The sequence below is a fragment of the Calypte anna genome, chromosome 21 (genome assembly GCF_003957555.1).
Source record: "Calypte anna isolate BGI_N300 chromosome 21, bCalAnn1_v1.p, whole genome shotgun sequence".
Classification (NCBI taxonomy): domain Eukaryota; kingdom Metazoa; phylum Chordata; class Aves; order Apodiformes; family Trochilidae; genus Calypte; species Calypte anna.
This window is the reverse complement of record NC_044266.1, coordinates 4013086-4027031: the sequence shown is the minus strand read 5'-3', so window position 1 is coordinate 4027031 and position 13946 is coordinate 4013086. Positions and strand designations below refer to the sequence as shown.

Genomic DNA, 13946 nt, shown 5'->3' with positions numbered 1-13946 from the left:
TGAAATACAGACCCTCTTTGTGCATACCTTTTAATGTGTGTTTTGAAATCCTTAGCAAGAATAAAGAATGACAATGAGCTTGCTACAGAGAAACATACTGGGACAGTAGGGACAGTATACCCATCTCCCCCAGCTTGCTGTGCTTGCCCTTGCTCTTTCTTGCACACACAATTGTGTATATTTGCTTTTTGAATGCTATTCCTGCTGCTCAGAACCTTCTTGTGTGGCTGGAGAGTGAAGATCAAAGGTCATTCTTCTTTTAGTAAGGTTTAACTGCTTTAAATACTAAGTATTTGTTGCTGTTGTCTGTAAATGCAGTAAAGGAAGTGGTGAGACATAATTTAATCCATTTTCGTTGTTAAGTATTGTGAAATTATGAAGAATATGCTGACTGTTGGCAGTCTACAATATGAGACATCAAACCTGCATTTCACACATGAATAAGCACACTTAATCTCATGATTACAACAGTGCTTCTGTACTGGGAAGAGAGGCTTTGGAGGAAAGAAAATTCTGACGTCTGCTCTGTCATTAACCAAAATAAGGTGCTCCTCAGAGAAAATGAGCTGAATGTCTGAATTTAAAGACCTTTTTGCCAGACAGAAATATCTTTTGTCTTAATACTCATGTAAAAAGTATTTTAAAACCCTGGACAACAAAATTTGTGTCCTATTACTGTCTGTTGCTCATTCTGATAACATTGTACATCTCCCCCCACCCCCTTCCCTTTGTCGCAGGACTGAAAGAACAGAATTTCTTTGTTTCCACTGCTGTGAAATTTTATGGAGCAGTTAAGTGGTATAGCTTTAGTTAGTCTTGTAGATGGTCTCTTTGACTCGTAGGATGATGCTTTGTTCAGAGAGAAAATGCTTTAATTATAGCCATATTTCACTGGAAATGTCTGGTCAGTCAGCTCATCACAGGAGCCCACCCTGCACTTACCCTTCCATTTTGAGTAGTTCAAATACACAGGGAGTTGGATGGAGCTAAATAAAACAGTTCATGTGGCTAAAGACCAGAGGTTTGCCTTTGCTGCTCAAAAGGGTTTTCCAAAAATAACCTGGTCTTGTTTTCTGTATGGGTGGTTTAAATGAATATAATTTGGAGGCTTTTCAGAAGACAGGAGGATTGCAAGAGGGCAGCTGAGGGTTCAAGGATATAAAATTGAAGCAGCCAGTGGAGCAAAACATAGCTGTGTACGTAGAGGGAATGACAGTTTGGTAGGTATTTGTAGACATATTGCAGAGATGGAGGCACCAAAATAAGATTTGGAATGGAAATTGAAATCAGTTGTAAGTGGGTAGAGTTGTAGATGGAGATGCATTTGCAAAGCAGCAGTGGTCTCATTCTAATAAACACACAGATGAATGTTTTCAGATTAATGCAAGACTCATTTCTGTCTTAAAATTGGTGACTTCACAGGAAGATCTGGGTATGTGATGTAACTTTGATAGGTCCTACAACTATTGCAAAATAAATGTACGTTCGTCTCATGGATGGATTTAGCATTGCCCGTAGCTTGGTTACTGTTGTGTACCAGGAATTTCTCTTTGTGCTTTGATTTCTTTGTTGACGTTCTCTGGTCTGAATTTGCAGCATTTGGGAATGTTTATATTTTACCTACTTCAGTAAACACACTACAGATTTCTTTTCCACAGGCTTGCCTGTCAAGAAATCCATATGCATGCTTTCAAGGTTTACCCTTCTTGTATCCAAAAGTCTGTCATCTTTTTCTGAACCATTTTTTTAAAAAATACTTGATGGTTTATCAGCAGAAAGTGTAATTTTTTTATTGGTGTGTGAATGGTCTTATGGTTGGTCTGTTGATGGTGGAATGGTAACTACTGCCATGGTTTTAGGTTCTCCACCCTCATCTCACTTTTTGTCTCTCTTGTGTTTTGTTGGCTGAAGAGTTATCCTGCAAATCCAGTTCTGGCTCGATACCATTGCTGTAAGGAAAGCAGAGTAATTGTGGCTGGTAGTATGTTCAAAATGATCTGCTGTATATAATAAAATTCTTGTTAAAAGTTTTGTTTTTTTTTTTTTTTTTTTTTTTATTTTAACCGTGTTTAAGCAACATTGTAATGCAGATGTTTTCTTAGCTCCAAGTGACACTAAATTCCCTCGGTAACAGTTGTTACAATAGCAGCTCCTTAGAGGTCCATTGGGCCTTTTCTCCCCGAACAGCATTTTAAAGTGAGGGAACAATATTGCATTATATGGACACCTTAAAAAGTCCTATTTTTTAATGGTGTTAGGGGATGACTACCCATATTGGTAGTAATAACTCACATTAGTCTGAATGACTTCAGGAAAAAAGTTGTAAAGAGGTGGCTTCATTATCTATTGTCTGTGGATTGTTATTTGTTCCCATATATTTTGACCACATGTATTTTGGCCATAAAATCACCTTTGGAAGTGACTACAGGAGTTCTAAGCATGCTCTTTCAGAATGGATCTATACAGGGAGCTGGGATCTGAGATTTGGTACTCCAGTCCTAACTGTGTCTGGGTTAAAATGGCTTTGAAGAGGCCACCTAACCACTCAGTACTTAAACTTGTTGGTATGTGTGAGAGGTGAAAAGGGCACAGGGTTTGCAGGGACTGTCTTCAATGTTTTGTGTATCCCAGCGTGGTAAATGAGGGCTGAAGGCTTCAGCTGGTGAGCAAACTGAAGAGCTCGTCTTGGTATCAAAAGCAGTCCACAGACAGCTCCAGTGTCCTGCTGCTTTTTCCATCCCTCACCAAACAGAACAGAAAATCAGGCTGATTTATCTGTTAGGATTGGGAAACCTTACTGGAAGTACAGAAACTTTCTTACACTGAATTGATTTTATGTTGCTGCTCTTGGAATTACATTATTGGGATGTAATTCTTGTACTGGGATGGAAGCCTGTGTGTAAACGTGTTTAGAAGGAGGTGTTCTCAAAGCTTTTCTGGGATCACTGTTGTGAGTCTGGGACATAAATTGCCCAACTATATCCAGAGGAGGCAGGAGCTGATGCATTCGCCCCAAGTATTATCTCTGGTCCTTCAGTCTCCTCTGCAGTTAAAGCTCATGATCTTGTACAATGTTGTCCTTAGTACTTCCTGAATTCATGACCTCTTGCAGATAGATCCTGTCCTGTGCCAATTAGAATACCACAAATGAAGTGCAATGCAACTTCTCTCTCAGACCCTTATCATTCCAGTTTTCAAAAATCCTCACATTTTCTGGGGAAACCTGGCTGCTTTTTGAGGGAAGATACTTTAAACATTCTTGAGTAAAATGAAAAGTTTTCCTCCACTGAAAATACAGCTGGAGACATAGCCTGTCATTTTTTGTTAATAAATGAAGCAGTAATTAATTTATTTTTTTTTTTGCTATGTGAAATCCTGCTTTGCTTTTCTGAGGCATCTCCTTCATTCTTTTCCTCCTGTTCCTTTAAGTTTTACAACATCAACATTGTGTTGAAGAGAGGGAATTATGATCTTATCTAAGCTGTCATCCTGCATAGCTTGCCTGTCAAACAGCCCCTCGACCTGGATTTCAGAATGATGCCATAATATCCCAAGTCAGAGTGTATCAGTGTGGAGGTGGAATGTGCAGTGGGAGAGGGCTGATAGGCAGCATCACACAGGCTGGGATTTAAAACCTGACAGCTGTGAGCAGAGCTGGTGCAAAGCATGGCTCAGAAATAGGAGAGCTCTTGTTTTTCTTAGGTCAAGTTGGGTAAATATCAAGGGGGGAAAAAGGTCATTGGCTGTCATGGTAAACACCTTGAATTGTCAGCTTTTATTTGGGTGATGATGATTTCTCAGCTGTGAGGGATGCTGCTGAAGTCAGTGCCTCTTTGCTGCTTTCTCTGCCCACCAAACCATTTGGGGGTGATTAGGAGAGAGCAACTCCAAGTGAACAAGACACTCTCTTAATTGCTTGCACTTAGGGGGCTAACAAGAGGTAGGGACTGTAAATGTGTAACTCCTAATGGCCAGTCCTGGCCAAAGTGTTCCAGCACTGTATTTGTGTAATAAACTCCAAATGCCAGTGCAGGAGATAAGGCAGACAACCGATAAGAGACACATCACGCAGTGCAGAGAGACTCTAAGAGCTTTTTAAAAGTCTTTCAGCAGGCCTGCTGGCAGGAGGGTCACAGGCCAGGCCCATGAGCATCCAGGAACACACACTGGACTCCTTCAGCACCCACTCAGCTGTAAAGCTGCTGAGGCTCCAGGTTGACACAGACCTCTGAGAAAACTCCTATGGTGCCCAAGAGCAGAGGAAGAAAATGAGGTTTTGCTGCCCAGTGCATTCCTGTTGTAGAGAAATTTGTGTGTATATAGATATGAGAACTTTGGAAGCCACTTGTCCTCTGGAGCATGCAGGGAACTTGGTGAAGGAATCCTCAAGTAATAAAAAGCTCATCACATTTATCTTGCTTTACTCAGAGATCTCAAAGCTTTACAGCTGTTCAAATGCAACAGGTACTGCTGCAGGGGGTTGTTTGGTCTGACAGATGTTGGACCGGCCCCCACCCTCTCCCCCCCACAGCATTCCAAGAAACCCAACCCAAAGTCCCTGTGCAGCACATCAGAAACATTTTTATTTGAAGTAATCTTTTCTCAGTTCTGCCCCTGCCAAGCTTTTGCTCTCATGCAGGAGTAGCAAAATTAAACCCAGGATTAGAGCAGAGCACACCAGGTAGTGCAGCAGTGGGAAAGGCTGCATGGATCTGGGCTCTTTTGGAGCCTATCCAGCATTGTGGAGTAGTCTGGTGGGATGTGATGTAAGTCTTGGGTTCTGTTGAAAGACAAAGTCTAAATGAACAGAAGGCCTGGTACTGTGAAGTTCTGGTATTGCCAGGCTTGCGGTCCACGCTGCCAGCCAGGATTGGGCTCTGCTGCCTTTGGGAGCTGGGCTCATTTTCTTTGCCTTTCCTTCTCTCCTTCAGAGAGATCTGAATTTAGGCTCTGTCTGTGGCAGTTGATTTTAAAATACTGTGGGTCAACTCAACAGGTCCCAAAAATTGTGGCAAGTATCTTCAGTAAAGTCTCTGAACTGTGTGTAACACTGTCCCAATGTCATGGTATAAATGCTCTATCTTGCTCTATCTTTTTGTTCTTTCTTTTCTTTTTTCCTTTCTTTTCTTGTTTTCCATCCTACACTGGCTTCTCATTTGTCTTAAGTTTGCAGTCTGGGTATGTATGATGGCATGAGGTTGGTAGCTCTGATGCTCCAGTTAGGCAGGCTGGATGGGTGGATTGAGGAGATGGAGAAGATTGTGAGGGTTATCCTGAATTAACTTTGTTACTCTGAAAATCTACAGCTCACATTTTCAAGAGCAAATGGAAGATAGGGAAAGAATGTGGGAGAAAGTTGATAACAGATGCTGTCTTATCAGTTGTTTTTCACAAATTATCTTTTAAGGTTTCTTTAAAGTGGTTCTTCAAACCTTATGAGTAAATGGGAGAATCTTCATGGGTTGTCTCATTTCTTTTTTTTTTTTTTAAATAATTTTATCTCTTGCATTAAAACTAAGTTAAAATTCTTCTTTGACATCAGAATTAGAAAAACTTAATGGAAGGAACTCTGACTCTAGCAGTTTCAGCACATACTTCCTTTAATCTGGCATTCACTGAAAACAGTGCCTTTTTATCTTGCAGTATGAGACCAGCAGCTCACAGAAGAATGGTCCTGTTGTGTGTGTTGAGACTGCTAACACATGACCAGACCTTGTGAACAGATTTATCTGTCTGCCTTAAATAAGAGAGAACAGCTCTTCTCCATAATTTCAGTTACTGTGTACCTTGGTGCCTTCCTGGTCCAATCTCAGCAGTTCTGGTGGAATTTCTTTCACGTTAGCTTTAAAAGCTGACTTTTTAATACAAGTTAAGAGGTTTAAGCATTTAATGTGCAGAGAGGTGGGACATGTGTTCCTCAGCTAATCATTTGCAGGTATATAGATCAAATAACTGCAGAGCTTTGTGAAATGGGGAGCTGCAGTTTGGACATCTTTAAGAGCTCATGGTGCCCAGATCTGAGTCTTAATTTATTTCTTGTGCGAGAAGTCTTATCCTGCTTGTCTGACTTGGGTGGGAGGATGTGAAGCTTTTTCTGTCTGAATAAATGACACAACTTTAATTCGGACTAGATTTAAATTGCTGGGAAAAAAACCTCAACCAGGTGAATGCGGGGTGGTGATCACTTGAAAATAATGATTATGAACTTCCACACTTAATTGTTTAAAATTAATTTTAAAGGTTATGTCAGGCCTGCTTGATTTCTTGTAAGCTGTTCTGGCAGTAACTTCTGGTTAGATGTTTGTATTTGAAAATCCCTAGGCAGATCTAATCCTATCCATGATGACCTCGTTTTCTCTGTCTTTGGGAATAGAACTGAAGAAGGGCTCAGTGGGAGTCAGATTGAACCCCAGGCTGCTGTTGAGTTTGATGAGAGAAGAAGAAGTAATAAGGGGGGGGGGTGTATCCTGTGTCCTGAAAGGTGGCTGGGACCTGTGTGTGCTTCCTTCTGGAGTGTTGCTGCTCTCAAATCTCCTGCCAAATAGAAAGATAGAAAACACCATTTCATGAGTGTTGGGTTTGTCACTTCAGGGCTTTTCTTCCCAAATTCATTTGCATGAAGTGTTCCTCTGAAACTTCTTTTGAGCAGAGGAGTCACCCTTGAGACTTGGCTGTTGGGATTGATATTGGTGTGAGAACCTTGCACAATGTTCAACACCTTTTCTGTTAAAAAATAGTGTTTGCAGGTGCTTAGCAGGACATCCCAAGCACACGAGGTGGCAGAATTCTGTAAGAGCGATGTTCTGAGGTGGTGATAAGACATCTCTTTATCTGGGACACTTATTGCCAATTTGCCTCCATCCTGGCTGGCCCTGACTCCTAAGGGAAGGTTCCTGTCTCCAGATTTCTGGTTTCCTCTGTTTCTTTCTCTCAGAAAGCACGAGCATTTATACAGGAATAAGGGCATTGGAATATTATTTGAGGCTGTGGGTATCTGTTTTCTGAGGACAGAAAAGCAGCAAGTAGCCCTGCAAACACATTTCTGGCTTATGTTTGACTTCTAAACAGTGGCAGATAAGGAGAACCTTTCCTGTTTGGGGGCATATTGGATGGAGAGAAGAGTTAGCCCGTGCTGGTCATAATGAACTTGGCTAAATGGACATGCCCTGAGGCTCTAGTTAAAAAATAACCAATAAACAAAATCTTAGAGTGAGACTGTAGTGAAGCTGACATTTTTCCTCAGGTTTTTCAACTTGCATTGAGCACATAATGGCTGGAAGCTATTTCTTCCACTCCTTTGTGTACTGGGCTCAGCCACTGTAAAGTGCATGTTCCCCTTTTAGCTTAAATGACTTCTTTCCTGATATTTATCTTTGAAAAATTCCCTATGGAAGGAGCAGTAAACCAGTATCAAAGGCAGTTAATACTCTTCAACCTGTGGTGCTGTAACTGGAATTTCTTTTCTGTAGTATGATGACAGAAGCAGCTGCTTTGGTGGTTTTTTTTGGTACAGTGAGAACGAGGGGCTGCCAGGGAGTAAAATTACTGGAAACTCAAGCTACAGAGCTTGCCAGAAACCACTTAAGATTTTCAGTGTATTTGCTTCTACTGCCCTAAACCAGATTTAAACATCTGTGTGATCACTGTGTTTGCCAATGAGGATGATGTATTATCCCAGTTTACTTGAGAGAACAAAAAAAGAAGGCTTGCAATATTTTTGTCATGTTTCTGATGGTGTTGGTTTTATGTATTCCATATTTGTGCATAATTTTGTATGGGGTGATAGAAGTGCTTAACTCACTACAACATCTGTAACTGATGAATAATGTTGAGTTAGCAGCTATGTTTTCACAGTATTTACATTCTGGTCAAGAGTAATTAGGCAGCAGTATAGCTTTTGAATATGGAGTTAGTATTCTGCCATCTCAGTGTGGTTGGTGGGTGAAGTAAAAATGTGAGGGGGAATGCAAATACTGAAGTTCAGATGATGTGATGTTTCAGTTATGAGATACTTTCTGCTTTGATAGTTGAAGAGATCCTTCCAAACTCTGGGCTGTAATTTATAAATGACTATTTGCTTTTTACCTCGAGTACTGTGTCCAGTTCTGGACCCCTCAGTTTAAGAAGGATGTAGAGGTCCTGGAACAGGTCCAAAGGAGGGCAACCAGGCTGGTGAAGGGACTCGAGCACAGGCCCTATGAGGAGAGGCTGAGAGAGCTGGGGCTGTTCAGCCTGAAGAAGAGGAGGCTCAGGGGAGACCTCATTGCTGTCTACAACTCCCTGAAAGGAGGCTGTAGCGAGGTGGGAACTGGACTCTTTTCACAGACGACCTTCAACAAGACAAGAGGACACAGTCTTAAGTTGTGCCAGGGGAGGTTTAGGTTAGATATTAGAAAGAATTTCTTCACGGAGAGGGTGATCAGGCTATGGAATGGACTGCCCGGTGAGGTGGTAGATTCTCCGTCCCTGGAGACATTTAAAAAAAGACTGGATGTGGCACTCAGTGCCATGGTCTAGCAACTGCTCCGGTGGGTCAAGGGTTGGACTCGATGATCTCTGAGGTCCCTTCCAACCCGGCTAATTCTATGATTCTATGATTCGGTTTTGGGCTTACTAAATAAAGAGTGGGGAGGTAGCATGGGGAAGTGTTGTTTTTCCCCATAGAGGTGAAATATATCTTGGAAATTTTTAAAAGCAGCTTGGATCATTGCTTAAATAATAAAGTTTATTTATAAAATACTTCCATGTGGTAGCAATTGTTTCACTTTAATTAGGTGGTTGCTGATAAAACATTTTTTCTTTGCTTTTCTGGTATTAGTGCTACACAGCAGAGGTCAAATAGGAATATTTTTCCACTGGTTTGTTTTGGTTTCTTCCCCATAGCTGTGGTGCAGCTACTTTAAGGTTGTGTGACTATTTTTAGAGAGGCAAAAGTAATCATTGTTTCATCATGTTGGTTTAATCCTGCAATGTTTTTGAAATGGGTTATTTTTTTAGTAAAATATTCTTGGAAATATGTTTAAGACAGTTGAATAGTGCTTGTGATGTCTGAAAACAAGACTGAAGGGCTTGTTCCCTGGCTTATTTCTTTCTGAAGTTCTCCAAAATCAATTTGGAAACAACATTCAGGTTTTAACAAACAGGAGAGGGTACTGATACACTACAACTAAGATGAAAAGCAATGGAAAAAGCTCTGAAAAGAACATCATTTTCCCGTGATTTTTTTTTTTTTATATTTTTTTTTGTACCTAACTCAAAAACTGCATTTGAGAACTGAGGATGGGAGGTGAGAATAGTCAGAAGTGCCTGGATTTTATCCATCCATGGAAGGCATTGAGTAACATTTTTAGGTTTATCCTGTACACTTTATAGTTTGTAGTCTCTAAAGAGTACATTATCATCTTTTGAACATAAGTTAAAACACCATTACCTGTAATTTTTAGATTGCCCATGGAAAATAATTTGTTTTCATTCAAAATGTATAGATTATTTACTCTCTAGAGTCAATTTTTTATTAAGAACAATAGGAAAAACTTTCCAGCTTGCTACTGGGGAATTTCCTGGCCTCTAGAAATCTCAGACCTTTCTGGCTGAGTCCCTGTAGACCAGTGCTGTCCGTGTTATCTGCAACTTCTCTGCTGACTGACAGGTTCATTGTAGTGGTCTCTACTGGAGTTCCATTGGATTCCCCTGGTGTGTTATCAGAATGATGGCAGCTGCTATAAGGGGGAAAGAAAATAGAATCATTTCCTACCTGGATGATTGGTTCATTCGGGAAATGCCTGAGAGATTCAAGCCACAGCCTGAATTGTATCAGCAAAAGCAATTTGTCTCTCTCTGGCTATTTCCATTGCTGGGAATAGTAGTCAACATTGACAAGAATATCAGTGCCTGAGATTCATGTAAGAGTGAAGAAATTTCAAACACACACGATCACTGACTTCTCTGCTGACTTCTTAAAAATCAAAACAGCCTTTTTCCTTCTCTAATGTGTTTTCAGATGCTTAATGTGTGAACATTCAATCCTTTTGGGTCCCTGACTTCCACTCTATAGCATTTTACACAGTGGGCTAATTTCAAGTTGTACCATATAATAGCGTCCTGAAAACTTAGGAATTTGGGTGTGAGGAAATTCAGCTTTATCCTGAACTGGTGAACTAGTGGGGCATCAATCCAGAGCCCAGTTGTTGGGTGCTAGAGGAGTCTTAGTGAGCAGCTGAATGATGCTTGGCTGCCATCAGGGTTAGACCATGACAGCAGCAACTGCTCTCTGCACTTGATTGTGATTTGAGGGTCCTGATCTATAGGTCCAAGCTTGCAAATATTCTTGTAACACTCAAGTTCAGTTTGTAGAATATAAACTTGCATTGAAGGAAGAAGAAGATACAGTTCCTGTTAATTGTATTGGTGAAATGATTGGGGACATAAAACCACAGGATTCTCTCTTCCCTTCCTGTTCCCCAGCAGGAAACTGAATGTGTGAAGGTGATGAGTAATAAAATTCATCTCCCTGTGCTCTGTTGTTGGTAAAGCATGCGTGAAAGGTCTTTTTTTGTTGTTGTTGTTGTTATATGGAGAAGCAGAATTTATCAGTGCATGTGTAGCCACTGTGGTTTGGTTTCAGTTAATTGGTTCCTGTAATCTGTGGATTACAGGTTAGTCCTATTTTTGGAAAAGCAGGGTAGGAGAAGACTTCCTGACAGATTGCCTTGGAGGTGGCAGATGGCTTTCTTTACTCTGCACCATCTTTGTAGGGCATCAGTTACTGGTGGTGTTGAGATGTAAAACAGCACAGCCTTTGCTAAACTTTTTAATGTGCTTCAAGAAAAAAAGTTGTAGTCTTTTCCTGTCTTGAACTTCTCCCTTCCTTCCCAGATGTTTTTGTTTCACCTGCATGCTTCCTATTCAGCTTCAGGTGTAAGTGATGTATGTTCTCAGTGAGCACTTCCTATTTCAGAAGTTGTTCTTCTTTTGTAGTGAACAAAAGAATTTTTTAAGGAATTGAGATCTTTTGGAGGATGGGAGATAGTTGCAGACATTTTAGAGTCACTTCATAAGCGACCACTTCTACAAATGCTTCAAGAGTCTGTCTTGTATTTTGCTGCCTTGCATTTTCCACACTGCAGTGCTTTAGGATGTGGGGTTTTCTTTGGTTGTAATTTGTGTTTTGAGAAATGGAAAGAATTTTGCATATTAACATGGCTTTTTTCCCCCCCTTCTTTCTCCCTTCCTCCTCTCCTTCAAGAACCTTTTTAAAACGCTGGGGTTGTTGAGTGGTTGAATTTTTCCTGGATTTGAGTGAGAAATTCAGAAGACTGAAGCCCAGGCTCACTGTCTACCTTTCACGGAGGCCCAGCCGTGAGAGGACAGAAGAAGGCACCTGGCGAATCATGACAGCAGACAAAGAAAAAGACAAAGACAAAGAGAAGGACAGGGATAGAGACCGGGACAAGGAGCGAGACAAGAGAGAGAAGGTGAGGGAGAGTGAGAACTCCCGGCCTCGCCGGAGCTGTACCTTGGAAGGAGGTGCCAAGAATTATGCAGAGAGTGACCACAGTGAAGATGAGGACAATGACAACAACAGTGCCACCACGGAGGAGTCCACCAAGAAAAGCAAAAAGAAACCACCCAAGAAAAAGTCCCGATATGAGAGAACAGACAACGGGGAGATAACATCCTTCATCACTGAGGATGATGTTGTATACAGGCCTGGAGGTAAGAAATCATTCTGTTTCCTTTGAAAGCAGTTGTGCAACAGAGCTACCAGTTAGGTGGCTGCAGCAGAGAGCACAGTGTTCTCTCTGCTAATTTAAATTATCGTTGTCCTAGGGGCAGATCCCCACATTTCAACTGCAAACAGATAGAGAGATGCATGCAAAAGTCAGTGACTCTATCTGGTAATATCCAGTTTGCTGAAATGAACTTAGCTTCTCTTTGGAAAAGAGAAAAGAACAGAAAACAACCCACCTTTTTTTCTTTCTACTGCATGAATTTTCTGTGTATCCTATGGAATCTCTGTCCCTGGGAACTTCAAAACTAAATTGGATAAAGCACTGAGCACTTAGTTCCAACTTCCAAATGAGACCTGATCCCAGTCAGAGATTTGTCTAGGTGGCATGAAGAAATTTTCCAACCTTTCTGGCAGCATTTTATGTGAATACATGATTTTTTTTTATAGAGCTCCTCTCCCTTCTTCTTTATGTGAAATATAATTCAGATGACTGAAAGTCTCAGACCTATTATGCCATTGATTTCACAATTAATAGCTAATGCCTAAGCCTGGCAGCTTAGCTACTGGTCCATATCAGTGCCAGTACCAGCAAGAATCTCAGACATTTCAGGGACAGAAACAGAAGCTTGCCAGGAACTCTCGATGTCTTGGATGTGCCACTAAATTACCGCCAAACTTATAAAAGGTTTTTAGGGTCTCATGTAAGGTTTCAAGATCTAAACTGTGGCTATTGCCAGCTACTTTTTTCAAATTAAAGGTTACTCTATATTGTTCCTATATAAATACTCGTCTTAATTTGCATTGATACAATGAATGTATGCAGAGCTTTAAACCATTTATTAAAATGTATTGAGTAAAGCTCAGACAATGCTGTACAATTAATCTTCTCTACCAAGTTGGAAATCACACAGCTCTACTCTATAAGCTTGTTGGCCCAAGTCCCCATCTGTCCTCCAGTTTCCACAACCTCCCTCCCATTTCCTTCCAAGTGTAATCTAATTTGGTTTGGTTTTTCCTTCCTTTTTTTCCCTTGGACTTCTTACCTTGCTTCTGTCAAAATAATGACCATGGGTACCTAATTTTTCTTGTACAAGGTGTATTCAGATTTGCTTATAGATTCCTTAGCGTAACATAATGATACTATAAGATATCTATATCAAGACTGAGATTTTTTTTTTGTTTCCTTTTAGTTTTTAATTATTTAACATTGCATTTCCTTTCATTTCTAGTGCAGATTAAGGCCCTTCTATCCTGCTGGCTTTTGCCAAAATAGAGCAGGGTTTGATGAAAGCCTTGATTTCCCATACAATTTGTGTGCACATGCAATATGCTGAACACATGGCTCCTAATTGGGTGTGCTCTCAAACTGGTGGTCTTCTTTTGTAGTATGTTTTTTTGCAGCTCTGCCTTTTTTTTTTTTTTTTGTCAGACTGTAAGTCAATTTGAATACTTTGATACTCTGCTGTGCAAACCAGACTTTGTAACTACATCTGTTGTTTGGGTTAGACAATTGGTCTCTGTGTGGGGTTTTCTCTTCTAGAGAGAAAACTGTCAGTCAGAGGGCTGTCACTGGATTGTCCTGAGCCAAGGTGCTTTGGGAACAGCTGCCCAGGCTTTTTCCAAGTGCTCTGCTACTCCAAACACTGTTGAGTAACAGCAGCTTTTGTGTAGGTCCTACTTTTAAGTCTTGGTTGAGAGTATGACTTCCCTGGAAGAGGCAGCTGTGGGATGGAACACAAACAGTGCTGTTGGAACTTGAATTCCTGCCCAATGTAATTAAAGATGAAAAAGGGCACCAGCATGGCTCAGGTCTTACCAAGGTCTGACATAAGGAGATATTTTTCGTCTGTGTATACAGCTTGTCCTTGAACATGGAGATTTTCTTTTCAGCATCTTAGTAAAAGGATTAAAAGTTCAGAAAGTGTATGTGGTGGGAATAACTGCCTCAAAATAATAGCTGGGTTTGTGAGTGCTTTCATTGCCCTCTGCCTTGGTCACTGAATTCTTGCAGACCTTTGCTGTCCTCTCACCCTCAGTCTGTCAGCCTGTCAGGAAGGAATATTACTATATTAGAGCCACAGAACTTAATACTGAGTATATTGTTGCTGCTGAGCAGAGTGCTGTAATGTCATCACTGTGGCACCTCAGGTGTTGGATCAAAAAAACATTGGTGGATGAAGTGTAAGTTGATTTGGAGCCTTAGGAAAATGTGATA

The 13946-nt window shown here is 40.8% G+C and overlaps 1 protein-coding gene across 3 annotated transcripts in view; it reads left to right on the top strand.

Moving 5' to 3' along the window:
* Positions 1-13946, top strand: part of RERE (arginine-glutamic acid dipeptide repeats) — a 201214-nt gene that overhangs the window by 55240 nt on the left and 132028 nt on the right. For all 3 annotated transcript variants that reach the window (XM_030463519.1, XM_030463521.1, XM_030463520.1), the window contains exon 2: positions 11246-11715. In XM_030463519.1, coding sequence (XP_030319379.1) covers positions 11391-11715 — 325 coding nt within the window. In that variant the 5' untranslated portion in view covers positions 11246-11390. The remainder of the gene's footprint in view (positions 1-11245; positions 11716-13946) is intronic.